Source organism: Suncus etruscus, chromosome 1, assembly GCF_024139225.1.
Source record: "Suncus etruscus isolate mSunEtr1 chromosome 1, mSunEtr1.pri.cur, whole genome shotgun sequence".
NCBI classification, from domain to species: Eukaryota; Metazoa; Chordata; class Mammalia; order Eulipotyphla; family Soricidae; genus Suncus; species Suncus etruscus.
The window spans coordinates 131218296-131237793 of record NC_064848.1 but is presented as its reverse complement, the minus strand read 5'-3'; the positions used below and the strand labels follow the sequence as shown (position 1 = coordinate 131237793).

At 34.4% G+C, this 19498-nt stretch overlaps 1 protein-coding gene across 1 annotated transcript in view; it reads left to right on the top strand.

Moving 5' to 3' along the window:
• CADPS2 (calcium dependent secretion activator 2) overlaps positions 1-19498 on the top strand; it is a 613966-nt gene that overhangs the window by 401283 nt on the left and 193185 nt on the right. The window contains 1 exon segment of the mRNA XM_049771072.1: positions 11051-11117. Within this exon segment, the coding sequence (XP_049627029.1) occupies positions 11051-11117 (67 nt within the window).

Here is a 19498-nt window from a genome sequence, read left to right as displayed (position 1 = left end):
TTGTATTGACTAACATAAGATTTTAGTAAGCAATTTAAAACAACTTGTACTTTATTAAGATTAAAATAATGTCAACAGCATGTTTTCTTTTTTGTTTTTGTTTTTGTTTTTGTTTTTGGGCCACACTCAGGGATGCTCAGGGGTTACTCCTGGCTATGCACTCAGAAATGACTCCTGGCTTGGGGGACCATATGGGATGCTGGGGAATCGAACCACAGTCCATCCTAGGCTAGTACAGGCAAGGCAGATGCCTTACCGCTTGTGCCACCACTCTGGCCCCCAACAACTTTTTTCATTCTAAACTATTTTTATGAAACAAATGAAAGGTAAATAGCTTTTAATGTTCCATTTATTTAGCAATTTTATCACTTGATGTCAAGTAGTTGCATTTAATCCTATCTGCAATGCATTCTCCTTTTGTAGGATTATGCAATATACAGATCTTCTTAATAATCACATGGGCAATATAGACTTCTTCTAAATAACTAAAAAATGGTAAAAATTGTATTATTAATGTACATAGAGAAAACATAGGCGAAAAACTTTGTGACATTGAAACTAAAGTTATCTTCAAGGAGGAAACACTACAAGTGAAAGCAGAGATAAACAAATGAACTACATTAAATGGATAAGCTTCTGCACTTCAAAGGAAACAGTAACTAGAATACAAAGGCTACCTACAGAATGGGAGAAACTAGTTACCCTATATCTTTCTGCTAAAGGGCTAATATCTAAGATATATAAAGTACTAACAGGACTGAACAAGAAATTTATATATCTAATCACACCAAAAAAATGGGAAGAAGAAATGAACAGATTTCCTCAATGAAGAAATAGAGATGTCCAAAAGTAACCTGAAATATGTTCCACATCACTAATCATCAGGGAGATGCAAATTAAAACAACAATGATATATCATTTCATGACACAGAAACTGGAACACATCACAAAAAAACAAGAACAACCAGTGCTGGCATGGATGTGAGATGAAAGGCATTCTCTTCACTGCTGGTGGGAATGCTGTCTAGTCCAACCTTTCTGGAAAACAGTATGGATATTCCTTAAAAATATAAAAACTAGGGGCTGGAGAGATAGCACAGCGGTGTTTGCCTTGCAAGCAGCCGACCCAGGACCTAAGGTGGTTGGTTCGAATCCCAGTGTCCCATATGGTCCTCCGTGCCTGCCAGGAGCTATTTCTGAGCAGATAGCCAGGAGTAACCCCTGAGCACCGCCAGGTGTGGCCCAAAACCTGAAAAAGAAAAAATTAAAAAACAAAACTATAGGCTGGAGCAGTAGCACAAGGGGTAAAGGTGTCTGCCTTGTCTGTGCTAGCATAGGACTGACTGTGGTTCAATCCCCAGGCATCCCATAAGGTCCCTCAAGCCAGGAGCAATTTTTGAGTGCATAGCCAAGAGTATCTGCTGAATGTCACAGGGTGTGCCCCCCAAAAAAAAACCCAAAATAAATAAAAACTGGAAATTGACTATCCGTATGATCCAGCAATATCACTCCTAGGGATATAACTTAGGACTACAAAAACACAATACAAAAATGACTTCAGCACTCTTATATTCATTGCATTCCTATTTACAATAACCAAAATCTAGAAACAATCGAGATGCCTGACAACAGATGAGTGGGTAAAGAAACTGGTATATCTATACAATGAAATACTATGTAGTTATTAGAAAAACTGGTCATGAATTTTGCTTATATATGAATGGATATGGAGAGTTTTATGCTGAATGAAATGAGTCAGTGGAAATGGGATAAAGATATAATAACCTCACTTATCACCGATATATAAGGAAAATAAAAGACAGTGTGGGGAGGATATCCAGAGACAATAGAGATGAAAATCAGGAGGGCCATGGTAGGTAGCTTGTCACACAGAGTGTAGAGTTGTCCAATATGTGTAGAGATGGTCTAATATGGAAAGGACATTCATGCACCCCTTCATTTGCTATAGTACAAACCAAAATGTCACAAAAGAAAAGAGGAAGACTGAGTGAGTGAGAGAGAGAAAAGTAAAATGACTGCCCCAAAGGCAGGAGGGAGAGAGTGGGTATGAAGGAAGAGGGTATCAAGGAGGGTGAGAGGGAAATTCTTGACATTGGTGGTGAGAAATGCATACTGGTGAAGGTTATTATATGTTGTATGACTATAACTTAATCATGAACAAGTTTATCTGTGAAAAAACTATATTATGAATAAGCTGTAATCATGGTATTTAAATAAAATAAATATATTATGACTATTTTCTTTTGAACCACACATGACAGTGCTCTGGACTTACTCCTTGATGTCTTCTCTGTACTCATGGTAGCTATTAGGGGATCAACCTGGTTGGCTGCATGCAAAATAAGCATAGTTTCCTAAGCCTTCCAAGAGTGGTCCATCAGGCACAGAGCCAAATAAACCCTAAGCACAGCTGTTTATGGCCCCATAACAATTTAAGTTATATATACAGGAATTCAAGCCAGCTATTGCATTCCAATTTATTAAAAACTGGTTTCATATGTACAGTCTCTATAACTTGTTTTTTGGGGGCACATACATTGATGCTCAGGGGTTACTCCTAGCCATGCGCTCAGAAATCACTCCTGGCTTGGGGGACCATATGGGATGCCGGGGGATTGAACTGTGGTCCATCCTAGGCTAGCGCTTGCAAGGCAGATGCCCTACCTCTAGCATCACCGCTTTGGCCGCAACTTGTTTTTATATTAAGAATACTTTCCCAATTCCAGCCATTCGAATACTGAATAAAACAATCCACCTATAAACAAGTCAGATTATTCTAAATTCTAGAACTTGAGAATAGCTTTGAAAAGTAGAAACCCAATGCATCATAAAATCTTTTCAGCATCTCTCCACTGTATTGAAGGTAAAGTGACAAATACTGACATAAATCTATTCAAACCAGAAATATCATTGATAGTATTATAATAGTAACATACCCTAATCTCTAATAACAACTTTTTTCTGGAATATAAAAGTAAAACATAGTCCTATAAGATCCTAATGGTGATTAAAATGATAATTTGCTTTGGAAATTGTCAGTTTTAAAAAAAAAAAAGACTATGACTGAAATACAATTACAAGCATGTGTGTAACCATGGTGCTTAAATATATATATATATGCTCAGGGGTTACTCCTGGCTAAGCACTCAGAAATTGCCCTGGCTTGGGGGAACCATATGGGACGACGGGGGAACGAACCGAGGTCCTTCTTTGGCTAGCACTTGCAAGGCAGACACCTTACCTCTAGCACCACCTCGCCAGCCCCTAAATATATTATTTTTAAAAAGACTTTTATTTAACTCAGCCTTCAAAACCTAGATATTTACTCTGGAAAAACTAAAGTATATGTTCGTATACCTACCTGCATGTGAATATTTTTGGCATATTGTTTATAATAGCCAAAAAATAGAAGTTACCCAAAATCCACCAGCTAATAAAAGGTTAAATATTATGAAGTCAATGCATAGTAGGAAATATAGTCTTTAACCATAAGGGAAGTCATAAGGAATAAACTTATGATACAAACAACAGCATATATCAATCTCAAAATATGTTAAAGATGCCAGACAAAATGTCTATGTCCAATTCCAATTGGACAATTCCACTTATAGTCTGTAAAATAAAAACTGTAAGGTCAGAAGTCAGAAGTTGCAGTGCAAGAGAGATGAGGAGTAGATTGAACATAATAGTGGAAGAGAATACTGAAAAAGTTCCATAAATTTATTTATGGATTTACTATGCTGGTGATTGCATGACTATTACATATGCTTTCTAAGATAAATTTTACTTATGTTAACTGTACCAGTATATTTTTACAAGGGAAGTTGGTATACATTCATAAAGAAATTATTAAATTGCAAAAAAGTATGGCACTGTTAAATTAGCTATTATCTCATGTGGCCAGAGCGGTTGCATGGGGGTAGGGCATTTGCTTTGCATGTGGCTGATTTAGGAACGACTGCAGTTCAATCCCCCAGCGCCCCACATGGTCACTCAAGCCAGAAGTGATTTTTGAGTGCAGAGCCAGGAGTAGCTCCTAAGTGTTACTGGATGTGGGCCCAAAACACAAAATAATTAAATAAATAAATAAATAAATAGGCTATCATCTCATTTGTCACAAAGTATGCTAGCAATATTATTTAATTTTTATGTATCTTAATTTTTTTCTTCAGTGATCTTGTTTTTTAATTTAACATAATTTTTGTATTTGTATCTGTTTTAATGACAGCCTAATATCTGATTCTTTCTTAGAACATTTTTTCTAAATATATTAATAAGCATGATTTATTTTACCTCAGTTTAAGTTATTGAGGGATATTTGTTGCACATCTGTGATGTTTAGGAGTCACTCTGCAAAGTTTATGGGAGTCCAGGTGAAAACAGGATCTAATCATGGTTGGTTGTGTAGAACAAACCAAGTTTTCATAATCCTTGAAATCTCTCTTTGATACTTTTCTTCTATTTAAAGATCTCAAATGTCAATAATCTTTTATATTAGTGAAAAAGCAGCTAAAACAGATATTGATACTTTATCCCAATTTCTTTTTGAAATTTGTTGACAATGCTTTATGAATTTTAACCTGTTTAGTTCCTTCTGATATTTTGTATTAATTTCTACATAATTTTTATGGCTAATGTGAAAATAAAAGGACAGAAATCAATCTACTTTGCATTACATTTATAACATTTTATATCATATAGAATATAACTTCTTGTGATAAAAGTCATTAAACCTTTATTGTCACTTCTTTCTATATATGCTCAGTCAATTATGACTTCTGATGTCATTAATTGAATTTTTTCTCATAGAACAAAAGTCTCAATATTTGAATGCTTACCTTGATTCCAATCTCTAACATTTTTATTTTATGCTTACCATCTCTGCTAATATGTATTTGTAACCCTCCATTTATTTTCTTTCTTCAGAGTGATAATATATTTTTACTCTTTGTTCTACCTTTTTAAATTATGATGCAGCTGACAATATTATTCATAACCTTCATTGTTCATGACACATTTGACTTGCTTGTGGTGTTGGTAGTTTGCATATTTCTATTCGCATATAATGTATGACCTACTTGCTCAGCAGCATGCTAAGTGAGAGATTTTGAAGAAGGTGAGAAGCAGGCTGTGGTCACAGGCAAAAGTCATTCCAAACACCTCTGTGGTTCCTGGGCAGCTATTTGGTGCACATCCTGTTAGTACACTTTTGTGGAGGGCATTGGTTTCTCCCTAGCATCTAGTTACTAAGGTCATTGCTCTTAACCCTGTAATAGAAACTTGGGTGTGTTCATCTCAGGAGAGGTATTACATAGGAAAACAGAAAAAGAGCAGCCAAATAGCCATCACCAGAACCACAGAAGGGAAATTAGAGGCGGAGCAAAAGGTTTTAAGAGAATCTCGGGAGGAGAAAGTGAACAAATGAGAAAAGTAGCTATAGATGTCTATCTCAGTCACTAAATGTCTCCATATTACACCCACTAGGGCAGAGTATTGTGTGAGCCAAATTTAAGTTCACAAAATGCTTTTTGCTTATGTGTCTGAAAGAAAATGTGTCATTGATTTGGTTACTTAGAGTCCCTCTAATTCAAAATGTTGGTTGCTTTTATTTTGGCTTTTAGTCACTTAGTGATTGTGCTTGCTTTTGACTTTGAAACTATAGAAAGTACAGTAATTAATATAAGGATATATAAATGTTTCATGATCTACCATTCAGATACCATTTTATTAGAATATTTATTTCATATTCTGACTTCCTACAGATAGTGTATAATTTGATTGGATGGAATTGGAGAGTAAGCCAGAGGCACAAAAGCAAATATCAGTTGATTTCAATCATCTGTGAGAAATAAATATATAGGGAAGAAAATCAAAGGAATGCAAAAAAACTGCAAAATTAATAATAAACCTGGTCACTGGACTATAGATATAAGTGTGTGCCATGTTGAGAAAGTGGGGTGGAGGAACAATGAGGCAGACCAGTAGTAACACATGCCCTTCAACAAATGAATGGCTTAAGAAACTGTGGTACATATACACAATGGAATATTATGCAGCCATCAGGAGAGATGAAGTCATGAAATTTTCCTATACATGGATGTACATGGAATCTATTATGCTGAGTGAAATAAGTCAGAGGGAGAGAAATAGGTGCAGAGTAGTTTCACTCATCTATGGGTTTTAAGAAAAATAAGTCTGGATCACACACTTTTAAAATTCATTTGGAACAATAAACACCCTCGAATAGCTAAAGCAATCATTGGGAAAAAGAATATGGGAGGAATTACTTTCCCCAACTTTAAAATGTATTACAAAGCAATAGTTATCAAAACAGCATGGTATTGGAATAAGGACAGGCCCTCAGATCAGTGGAATAGGCTTGAATACTCAGAAAATGTTCCCTAGACATACAATCACCTAATTTTTGATAAAGGAGCAGGAAATCCTAAATGGAGCAGGGAAAGCCTCTTCAACAAGTGCTGTAGGCACAATTGGATAGCCACTTGCAAAAAATTGAATTTAGACCCCCAGCTAACATCATATACGAAGGTAAAATTCAAATGGATTAAAGACCTCGATATCAGCCCCCAAACCATAAGATATATAGAACAGCACATAGGCAAAACACTCCAGGACATTACAGGCATCTTCAAGGAGGAAACTGCACTCTCCAAGCAAGTGAAAGCAGAGATTAACAGATGGGAATATATTAAGCTGAGAAGCTTCTGCACCTCAAAGGAAATAGTGCCCAGGATACAAGAGCCACCCACTGAGTGGGAGAAACTATTCACCCAATACCCATCAGATAAGGGGATAATCTCCAAAATATACAAGGCACTGACAGAACTTTACAAGAAAAAAACATCTAACCCCATCAAAAAATGGGGAGAAGAAATGAACAGACACTTTGACAAAGAAGAAATACAAATGGCAAAAAGACACATGAAAAAGTGCTCCACATAACTAATCATCAGGGAGATGCAAATCAAAACAACGATGAGATACCACCTCACACCACAGAGAATGGCACACATCACAAAGAATGAGAATAAACAGTGTTGGCGGGGATGTGGAGAGTAAGGAACTCTTATCCACTGCTGGTGGGAATGCCGTCTAGTTCAACCTTTATTGAAAGCGATATGGAGATTCCTCCGAAAACTGGATATCAAGCTCCCATATGATCCAGCTATACCACTCCTAGGAATATACCCTAGAAACACAAAAATACAATACAAAAACCCCTTCCTTACACCTATATTCATTGCAGCACTATTTACCATAGCAAGACTCTGGAATCAACCAAGATGCCCTTCAACAGACGAATGGCTAAAGAAACTGTGGTACATATACACAATGGAATATTATGCAGCTGTCAGGAGAGATGAAGTCATAAAATTTTCCTATACATGGATGTACACAGAATCTATTATGCTGAGTGAAATAAGTCAGAGAGAGAGAAAAACGCAGAATGGTTTCACTCATCTATGGGTTTTAAGAAAAATGAAAGACATTTTTGCAATAATAATTTTCAGACACAAAAGAGAAAAGAGCTGGAAGTTCCAGCTCACCTCAGGAAGCTCACCACAAAGAGTGATGAGTTTAGTTAGAGAAATAACTACATTTTGAACTGTCCTAATAATGAGAATGTATGAGGGAAACTGAGAACCTGTTTAGAGTACAGGCGGGGGTCGGGTGGGGAGGAGGGAGACTTGGGACATTGGTGATGGGAATGTTGCACTGGTGATGGGTGGTGTTCTTTACATGACTGAAACCCAAACACAATCATGTATGTAATCAAGGTGTTTAAATAAAAAAAAGAAAAGAAAAATAAGTCATTTTTACAACAATTCTCAGAGACAAAGAGAGGAGGGCTGTTCCAGCTTACTTCATAAAGCTCACCACAAAGATTGGTGAGTGCAGTTATAAAAATAACTACACTGAGAACTACCATAACCATGTGAATGAATGAGAGAATTGGAAAGCCTGTCTAGAGTACAGGTGGGGGTGGGGTAGTATGGAGCGAGATTTGGGACATTGGTGGTGTGAATGTTGCACTCGTGAAGGGGGGTGTTCTTTACATGACGGAAACCTAATCACAATCATATTTGTAATCAAGATGTTTAAATAAAGATATAAAAAGGAGCATAGATAGGGGTTCTAGAGCATTTTGGTGTTGATATAATGTACCATTACTATCAATCAACAAATAGTGTGGTTTTTATATTGGAAATTTGTATATTAGAGCAAAATAATTAAATACTGAAATCCTATTATCTAAACTAGAATAAAAAAAGGTATTTTAATACAGATTGAATCATACTCTTTTCATATAACATATAGGGAAGTAATCTTTTAATTTTCAAAATATATCAGTAGTTACAGTATTTTATCACATATGCTTATATTTATAAAATATTTTGCCTCGGCTCGGCTGTACATTTTCAAGAATATAGATGACAATGTTCTAAATTTATGGTTGCACAAATGCACATCTCTGGCCATTTCCATATTAAATTCTAGGATGTAGAAATGCCTGATAAAGTAATATTGCACTTTATTAAAAAAAAAGTCCAATAAAGTATGTTTTGTTTTGCAAGGTAAATTATACTAACAATATTTTTGTTTTAAAAGATATTTCTGTGGCTAGCGAGGTGGCGCTAAATATAAGGTGTCTGTCTTGCAAGCGCTAGCCAAGGAAAGATCGTGACCTCGGTTATATCCCCCAGCGTTCCATATGGTTCCCCCAAGCCAGGGGCAATTTTTGAGCACTTAGCCAGGAGTAACCCCTGAGCATCAAGCGGGTGTGGCCCGAAAAACCAAAAAATATATATTCCTGAGGGGCCAGAGTGGTAGCACAGTGGTTGGGCATTTGTCTTACATGTGACTAAACCAGGATAAGCATGGGTTTGATCCCCAGCATCCTATATGGTCCCCCAAGCCAGGAGTGATTTCTGAGTGTGGAACCAGGAGTAATGCCTGAGCTCCACTGTGTGTGGCCCCCAAAAAACAAACCAACAAGCAAACAAAAAAAGATATCCCCGAGGGCAGAGCCAGGAGTACACCCAGAGCACTACCAGTTGTGGCCCCAAACAAAACTACACAATATTAAATGTCTAGGCTAGAGATAATACAGGGAATAAGTAATACCTTACATGTATCTAAACTTGGTTCTACCTTTGGTACCACGTTGTCCCTCAAGGGACACATGGGTACAGTGTTGAGAGTAATCCCTAATCATCTCCAGATATGAATCAAAGAACTGCAAAATAATGAAAATAAAAATTAAAACTCAATTTGACATTTTAAACTCGTCTTTTTAAGGAAGATATTTGTATTCAATTTTCATGCTATAATTCTAAATGTAAATTTACATTAAGTTTAAATTTAAAATTTAGTCTGGGGTTTCTATGTGCCTCAGCTACTTGAATTGTCTCAACTCTCTCCCTCCCTTGAGCTCTTCTGGCGTATAATTTTTATTTCTTTTTAAATTCTTATAAGGAAAAAATTCTTTATATCTATGCATTGATCATTATTGTAAAAGCAAGACTACTACTTTCAAATGATTTGATTAATTTTTTATATTAAGGTCACTTAAAACAGTATAAAAATTAAACAAAGAAACTGATTGAAGTTAAGTTAAATTAGTTTTGTTTTTACTGTTAACTTAATATTAGAGAAAATTTTTCAGCAAGGTATTTTTTAATATTTTTATTTTGATCATAGTGGCTTACATATTGTTGACAATAATATTTTAGGTACATATTTACATAAAATCAGGGGAGATTCCCATCACCAAATTTTCCTCCCTACACCTCCGTTTTTGTCCTACCTCCCATTTCCTCTTCCCTCACCCCCAGGGCGGCTAGAATATGTGGTCCCCTCTGTATCTAACCTACTACTTAGTAGTCTTGCACCTGTTTGGTCTTGATGCCTCCCTTATTTCCCCCTCTAACTGGAGGCAGGACTAGCTAGTTCAAGTTGCGTGGTTTTGCCTGAAAAAGAGAAAATAAATAAACTGGGGTAAGAGTCTAATACCCCGAAGATGGGTGGAATCCTTCTACAGGCTCTCATCATCGATTTGGGAGATGAATGAGAAAAAGAAGGTGAAACACTCCACCAGTACCAAAAGAAGTGTCAAATATCCAGTGAGGACTCCAGCTATATCGATAAGCACCACAAAAAAAAACAAACAAAAAACAAAACAAAACAAACAAAAAACAAACAAAAACAAACAAACAAACAAAAACACGCCATGGTCTTGAAATAAGAAACATGGCATAGCACATAACGAAAGAAAAGAAAGGAAGAGAAAAAAATAAGTATAATTGGGGACAACAATTTCAATAATCACACCCAAACAGAGAAATCGACCAAAATAGATAGGTAAATAAAAATAATAATAACAATAATAAATGAAGGTAAAAAAAATATATATATAAAATAACCAAGGTATTTTGATGAGTCATATAGGTCCCCAAATTGTGGGCTTGGAATGAACCTTAGATTTCAGCTGATTCACTTTTTTTTTATTTCAGAGTTGAGGAAATGAAAACTGAATTTAGTGAGGATACATGTAGAAGTCACCAAGATAGATAGTGACCCTTCACTCTGAACTTATTTCTTCTTAGCCCACATTCTTCATATGAGAGCTGAAACATAAGTTTTATAATGTGCTTTGTCCCATATTTTCAATTTGAGTCTTTTGTCTTTCCTTAGATATTTCTGGGAAGTGTATATAAGTATAAAATTCCTACTGTTTCTTTGATTATCCTTTCAAACTCCAACTTCACTCAATTTGTGATAAGAACTGAAAAATTGATAAGCCACATAAATCAATTTCTTTTCAAGGACCTAGAATAAGCTCAATAATTTTGTAACACACAAGCTGCGTGTTATCACCGATACCAAATGAACTAAACTTTGCCTTTAGCAGGCTGTCTCAAGAATAAATATTTATAGAGGAAGCAGAAATTCACAGAACTGCACTATTACTCAGCTAAAAGTATTCTGCTTATTTCATTTCTTACAGATATCTGTATGCCCTTGGACAGAAGGTTTGGAAAAGATGGAAAAAGCGCTACTTTGTTCTAGTTCAGGTTAGTATTTAATATCACATAAAAGACAATCTTTACAGCTTGTTTATGGGGTCATTGCTAGGTATACTGTTTTAGGATTTTTCAAGAAAGTTCTTAATTTAATAGAAAAGTAAATGCTATATAAATAACATTTATGGAAATTACTTAACAAGCCAAAGAACTTAGTGAAATAAGTGGTGTTATGTTAATACTTTATGTCTGATTTAAGAGTATGCAGTTGTACTTTCAAATAAGCTTCTGCCTTCAGTGTAACAACATGAGATGAAATTTATTCTTTGGAAAACTCCACTGATCACACAAGAAAAAACAAGGATTTAAATGTCAAATTATAGCTGATTATTGATAAATAGATGTTATAAAATATTTAACCTCATAGATCCCCTGAAAGGATCTTAGTTTTCCAAAAATTGATTATTTTTTTAATGTTGCCAACATTTTCTAAAAATTCCTGAAACTATAAATTTTCTCATATTTTCAGAACTCTTATGGTATTACTATAATTATGACATTTATAGATAATCATTGTACATAGAAGTATTCATTTTCATATAAATATGACAAATATATAGGTGCCTCTCAGTCACATAGTCTGGTATATTTGCTTGTGTTAAGATTCAGAATGTAAGAAGATTACTGTAGGTTTATGTTATTAAAGAATATATTTCTACTACTCAAATGTAGTCCCTGTGAAATAGTCCAGTTTTATGATTAATGGAAAACTTATGCTCAACATCTGTGTATGAAAAGAGAATCACTTTTGGAATTGATAATAAGAGATAGTCTATAAAATATAAAAAGTACTCATTAAGAAAGTTTAGCTAACTCTAAATATACTTTGATTGGCATTGTGATTACAAAGAAGCTTAATTTTCATTTTACCCAAACTATTACATCTACCAATTGCTAGATAAAATTTGATTGCTTTAAAAAATAAATATGTTATAGTCCAGAAAAGTGTAGCAATTTGGTCAAAGGGTATTTTGAATACATGCCAAATTCACTGCATTTTTTCTGGATAAAATGTAAGGCATTATTATAAAATTATAATTAATTTTTGCACTACTCAATAAAAGACACACACACTTCACACACACACATTGACCATATTTGGCAAACCCCTTTAGTGTTTGCTTTGAATTTGACCCCCTTATTAGAAGTTTTGGTTGAACATTTTTTCATTTTTATGTTTCTAGGTTTAATTTCTTTTAGTCACACAAAATTTAGATGTGTTTAAAATGAAGCTGTAATGCAGATCTTTCTGAACATTTTATTTCATTCCACGTTATAGATGAAAAACCCACATATAATATAAATTGTTTTAATATCTTGTCCTTAAATGATTCTAAGCCTTCAACTAGTTTTTCATAGGAACTGTAACTGCACCTTCTTGATGGAAATTTGCTCAGGATTCTCAGGTGTCCAGAGCCCAAATTCCTTGCCCTTCAAATCAAGGGCCACATTGGTAATACTCAGAGTCCAACAGAGCTGTACTTTGTGATACTCAAGGGATCATGTGGCTCTGGGAATAGTACGAGGATCACATGTGAGACCTGTATATAATAGCCATGTGTATAGAAGTCTGTCCTATGAAGCTTCTTTTGATACATACTTTGTTTTTCTACTATGTAGTTTCATTAAATTCTATAATTTTAATAATTGCTGGTATTTGGGGTATTGAAAACTCAGTTGAGTCTTAGTAAGCATAGAATATAACTGATAGATATATGTATAATACAGCACTAACAACAAACTTTAGCATGACATGCCAAGGGTTTTCTGTTTCTGAAATTGAAGAAAATTTTATTAAGAAGCCATTGTTAAATATCATATTGAGGTATTTTGGGTAAATAAAATATTTTAATATTTTATTATAAAATATGTATAATACTTTAAAATTATATTTTATTGTAAACACAAAAATATGGGGAATAGAAACAGGAAGGTAGGATAGTGACATTTTAGAAGTTTGATAGTAGTGTAAGAGTGTTTATTGTGCTCTTGGGTTGACTTTGTTTAAAGATTTTCAATACAAAAAAAAATAGGGACATAACATTTCTATTGTATAAGCAATAGATTTAAGGATGATATAGAATTCTGATTTGATGTAAAAAGATGTTGGTTATTCCAGTAATTTAGTTTAGACATCTATAAAAAAGATACACTGTAGAATGACTTAGCACTTTTTTATGTTGAATTTCTTCCTTCCTTCCTTCCTTCCTTCCTTCCTTCCTTCCTTCCTTCCTTCCTTCCTTCCTTCCTTCCTTCTTCCTTCCTTCCTTCCTTCCTCCTTCCTTCCTTCCTTCCTTCCTTCCTTCCTTCCTTCCTTCCTTCCTTCCTTCCTTCCTTCCTTCCTTCCTTCCTTCCTTCCTTCCTTCCTTCCTTCCTTTCTTTCTTTCTTTCTTTCTTTCTTTCTTTCTTTCTTTCTTTTGTGTGTGTGGTTTTTGGGTCCCACCCAGCAGCGCTCAGGGGTTATTCCTGGCTCTAGGCTCAGAAATTGCTCCTGGCAGGCACAGGGGACCATATGGGACACCGGGATTCGAACCGATGACCTCCAGCATGAAAGGCAAACGCCTTACCTCCATGCTATCTCTCTGGCCCCATAATTGCTTTCTTTCTTGATTTCAGTTCACTAAATTACAATTTTGCAATCCTGTTAATGATACAATTTTATGACTACAGCATTCCAACATCATAATGAACATTTCTTATGACCATTGTTTCAAAGTACCCTCTCTCTCACACACAATACAGTCCTTGAATTTTTACTTCCATAGTAAGCCCAGTTCTGTAAACTAGTGTTTAGTTTCTTTTGCTTTTGGTCATTTGTCTTAGATTTACAATAAATTTGTGATTAATGTTACGTTATATCATAGCATTGAGATTATTTCACATGCCTTCTCTCCCATGTACATATACAGAGCTTTGCCTTTTACTGATATCACTTGTAGAATAGTATGTATTTGTTACCAAGGATAAGTTTGCAGTGGCATATTCTTAATCATCCAGAATCTATAGTTTATGTCTTACCCTTGGTATTGTACAATTAAATGCATTTAAAATTTATATAATGATGTATCCATCATTATAATTTCAGGTAAATATGTTCATTATCCTTAAATAAAAAAACAACATTTGAAGGAATCTCCCAAAGATGGTGATTGGGTCAAAGATCACTTCCAGTAATAGTCTGCCAGCTGAGCCAGCAGTTCAGAGCTGTAATCAAGAATGCAGTGAACTAGGTCCCTACTGTGCCACAGACCTTCAGGGATAAGTGGTGATCTGATGGCCATGTGTATACTGTATGGACTCCATGTTTGCTGCATTTAAAGTGTATGCCCTAAACTCTATACTGTTTCTCTGGCCCAGATCCTAAAAATTATTTGTGTTTTGAACCATCTGCCCACCCATCTACACACACACCCTGGAAACCATTGATCTTTTTACTTTACTCAAAATTTTATCCTTTCTGAAATGTTATATAGTTGGCATCACATAATAGGAAACCTTTTCAAATTAGCCTTTATTTAATGTGCATATAAAGTTCTTCAATTTTAATAGCTTGAAAGCTCATTTTTTGCATTGAATATTGCCAATGTGAGCCAATATATTTCTTCATCCCTTGAAGGACATCTTGGATGTCCAAATATTTATCATTCCAAATATCTTTAATATATTATCTACCATGTGATGTATAGAACATACTTTATATTTCTTTGTATAATAGAATATATAATTTCTAAATACTACTCATTGTTTAAGGAATGCATTTAGGTTCTTAGATTTTCATTGCCCTTTCATTGCTAGTGGTCATGTTTAGGAATAGCAGACTAAAAGAGTTCTTAATTCACTGAAAGTTTTTTTTTTTCACTGAAAGTTTTAATAGGAAAATTATCCTTTGTTAGGTCTATTTTGAGAGGTCAAGTAAGGTCTTTTTGCCTTTGCACAGGTAAAGGTAACCCTTAGCTCCTTGTCTTTCAAATTTATGACCATGAGAACAAAAAATTTTAGTACAAGCATGTATATTTCTTTAACTAATCAGACAGTTTAGAAGTAAAATAAAGAATTTGAATGTATTTGGTTTAGGGGTCACATCCGGCAGCGCTTAGGGGTTACTTCTGGCTCTATACTCAGAAATCGCTCCTGGTTGGATCAGGGGATCATATGGGATGCCTGTATTCGAACCACTGTCCTTTTGCATGCAAGGTAAATGCCTTACTTCCATGCTATCTCTCCGGCCCTTTGAATATTTTTATATCATGAACACATCTGAGGAACAAAATCTCCCAGTAACAAAATTAGATCTAACATTTTAAATGTTTAAATGTAATTTAGCTAAAGTAGATGAATGCACTTCCTTCATATTAAAATTTAGGGGAAAAAACACCATTGTGTTTTAAGGAGTTTAGATCTATTCTTCTTAATGAATGAAGTCCTTTTTTAAACATTTAAGCATCATTGTTACAATGATGCACTCTGTGACAGAGAAAATCCCATGTCTGAATATAGTGAGTTACACAAGCCAGAACTCAGACAACTTGTTGAAGTCTTAAATACAATTGAATCTCCTTTCAATTCCAAATGTAATGGGAATACAAATTGAATGCACACACTTCAAAATCTAGATGGATATGTATGAGAATGACCCATTGGGAGGGACCTAGACATTTATATTAGTATTTTTAAAGAGAGCTCTCATTCTGTCTGCACACAGCTTGTAGGTCCATACCTGCAGGCTGTATTATTCGAAAGAAGGAGTCATTTTTCTGTGGAGGGCAGTCTACCCCTGCTGTGTCTGCCGCTGTCATCGGCAGAATAGTGCTCTGGTGATAATACGAATCTCATCACTACTTGTGCGTGTGTATTATATGACTGAGATAGCTGGAGATCTAGCCATCAGTCCAAGAATCTGTACTCATAAAAAGTGATTGAGAGGTCGGTTTGGCCGGCTGCAAAGTCATTGTCCAAAGTGAACACTCGAGGAGCCCCTAAGATGAAACCACTTTGCATGAACACCCAAATAAATCAAGTTGAAAATGGGCAAATTATTACTTATGTCAGGTCTCTGTTGAGCCCTCTGAATAAGATTAGTTTGGGCCTCTATTTTGATTCTGAAGCTGATAGACTTAGAGCATTTCAGTGATTTTCGTGGGTGTGTGATCTCTATTTCTCTTAAAGATAATATTTGATTAAAATTGAAAGAACAGTGATTCTTAGCGCAGTCAAATCCAAGTAAGTCAAAAAATTCAGTTCTACCAAAATTATACTTGTATGTATGTTCCTTCTTCATTTTTCTTGTGCTTGGTGTTTAATATTGCATTTCTGGTGGGTATCATTGGTATAAAGGTCTTATAATTCTTTAATGTATTTTATTTCCTTATAGTGAAATTACATAATATTTTAAAACTTTGTTTTTGACTATCCCAAAAGAAATTGTTTTTTAATTCTGTATTTTTCTAATGTCATTCAATAGCTGTATAACCACAGGTATTATATTTCTTAGATAAATGTAAAAATTACTGAAGCATTCATCAACTAATATAATTACTGCAAAATTTAAATATTTTAATCAACTATCTAACAATAGGTATAATGTAAATAACTTTTTAACATATTATATCTTTAATTTACTGATATTCAAGGTACATGTGAGGGTAGTTGTAATTATTTCTATTGTACTAATATAATTGGTATATAAGTGTTATCTAGTGTATTCAGAATTTTAACTAGTATTTTAAATAGCAGAGTAAAGCAATCAAATCCAATTCTAGCACACTCTCCCACCTATACTCTTTCTTCCTCTTTTCTAATGTTGTGATTAAATTGACTCACACTTCCGCAGCTCATCTGGAGACAGATAAATGAATCATCTCTGTGGAACATTAGTTTTGTGAGATGGTGTTGCAATGAACAGGGAGTGGTTGTATGAAAAGTATTGTGCTCAAGAAAGTCTTTTTCTGAATCTCTCTGAAAACTGAATGGCATCTTCTGAAAACTGAAGTAGACGTTTATGTTGTTTTGGCCCTGTATCAAACTGTTCACTGCTTGTTGCCGATGTGTCAGAATCATGACTTGAAGTTGCTGCAAACAACAGCAGGCTATCAAGACATAATGTTAATTACACATCAGCTGAGCTGGCACCAGATGTAAACAGTCAGCCATGACACTGAGTGATCTATATACACTGCAAACATATGAGAAGCACTCTGCTCAGGAGATACTGTCAGTTTCCACTTGAATTGTATAGTGGCGCCTGGAAACTGGACTATAAGTGGTAAGGACACTGCAGTAGAGTCAGAGCTAGAAGTATAAGGGTGTCCACCTGACACTTAGGCTGTGTTGTTAAACCGATGCTAAAAACATCTGCTTTAAACCTGATAAAGTGACTGCTCTAGCTGATGTTAGAAGTGTTCAGCACACATGGACATTTCCTTCAGTAGGCTCTGGTCAGCTGTTTTAAGATTAGGATTTCTACATGAAATTATATGGTATGTGACATGTCAATTGAGGTTTGAGTATAATAACATAAAGTGAACAAATGGAATGCTGTCCAATTCCAAAAGTCATGGGCTATGATTCTGATTCCTTTTAAGTGGATTTAAAATATACAAATGTACATTTTAAATTGCACATCTGTGACATGATCAGTGTAAAATAAATTAAACCACACAGCAATATTTGGGTTAGAAAATGAAAGGTCCTTGTCAGTACCCCTTGTAAGTATTGTCAACTCCCTCATTTCTTTCTCATTTCACTAATTAACCAAGAATCCAATGCTATTATTTGTCCCTTTCTAAGCTTTTGTTAGTACATACATATTCTTTACATATCATATAGAATTATTTTACGTACTTTTTTCTGTGACTAAAGTGAATAACAAATTTTCACAGTAATATTTAAGGTACATAGTGACAATAAATCAGAGCCATTACCACCACCAGAGTTGTCCTGTCTCCACCCCTTTTCCCAGTATGTGTCCTATATTTCCCTCCTTTAACCCCTGAAGTGCTAGTGTAACTGTTCCCTCTGTGTATAGCTTGTTGTAGATAGTTATTTTTATCTTTAAATATCTGTGACCAATTGTCATATCGTTAGTTAAAATTCAATTTATTCTTTTAATTGATGATGGTATCTATAATAGAGAAATATAATTTATATCATAACTACTCTTCTGGCCATTAAATTTCTTTTGTTTAATCAACAACAATACTGGAGTCTCATAGATGACTATATAGACTATCTAGATAACTATATAGATAGGTGATTATTATAGTCATCTCTATAGGCTATATATATATATATATATAGATAACTATATGGATAGCTGTATAATAATCTTTTTGTACAGAAACATTCATAAAATAAAATTGATACAGGGGAAATGTCATGGATTTTTGCATTATGAAGTAAGATCTTAAAATTTAGGAAATTTTGGGACTTTATTTTTAGAGATGTTTACATTTTATTAATTTTTATTTTATATGTTTTACATCTTTTAAGATACTTGGTTTTACAATGTTACTAATAATGGTTTTTTATAAATTAATTCTAACTTTTCTAATTTTTCTAATTTTTCTAACTTTTCTAATTTTTATAAATTAATTCTAAACTCATCACCAGAATATCCCTTAAGTACCTACGACCCCTCCCCCCCAATAGTCTCTCACTCAATAGGTGGATCAGTTCTCCCATTATGCTGTCTTTGGACCTTTACTGCTATTGTGCTGTGTATCTTAAATTCCCATTTATTAGAGAGGTCATTCTGTATCTATCCCTTTTTTTCTGACTTCACTCAGCATGGTATCTTCTAGTTTCATCCATGTTTCTGCAAATTACAAAATTATGTACTTTCCTAGAGCTGTCTAGTTCTTCATTGTGTACATAATCAAGATAAGAAAATCAACTATTGGAAAGCTTCAATACTAAATTTATGGTATAAAATTTGCCTTAATAAATTGACCCATTATTGTTTTTTCTTTCAAAAATAAGAATCAATAATTTATAATATATACTATACACAAAAACTTGGACTGGCTTTTGATCTGGTGGGGTATAGTGGGCTGGTTTGGAAACCACACCTAGAAAACTTCAGGGCTTATTCCTGACTCTCACTTGGCAGATCTCAGAAAACCATATACAGTGCTAGGTATAAAACCTAGTTGGCTTACAAGTGCTTTAACTTTGGCCTTGTCATATTTTATAAATAATGGTCATTAAATGTCAAGTTTTAAGTATTTTTTTATCTTTCAAGTCACATATGTTCTATATGAAAGAAACTTTCATAAATAATTTAGTTGTGGGAATTAGTTTAGAACAAAATGTCAGAGGAAAGATTTTTTATAAATATCATATTTGGCTTTTTGCTTTTGTTTGTGTTTATTTTT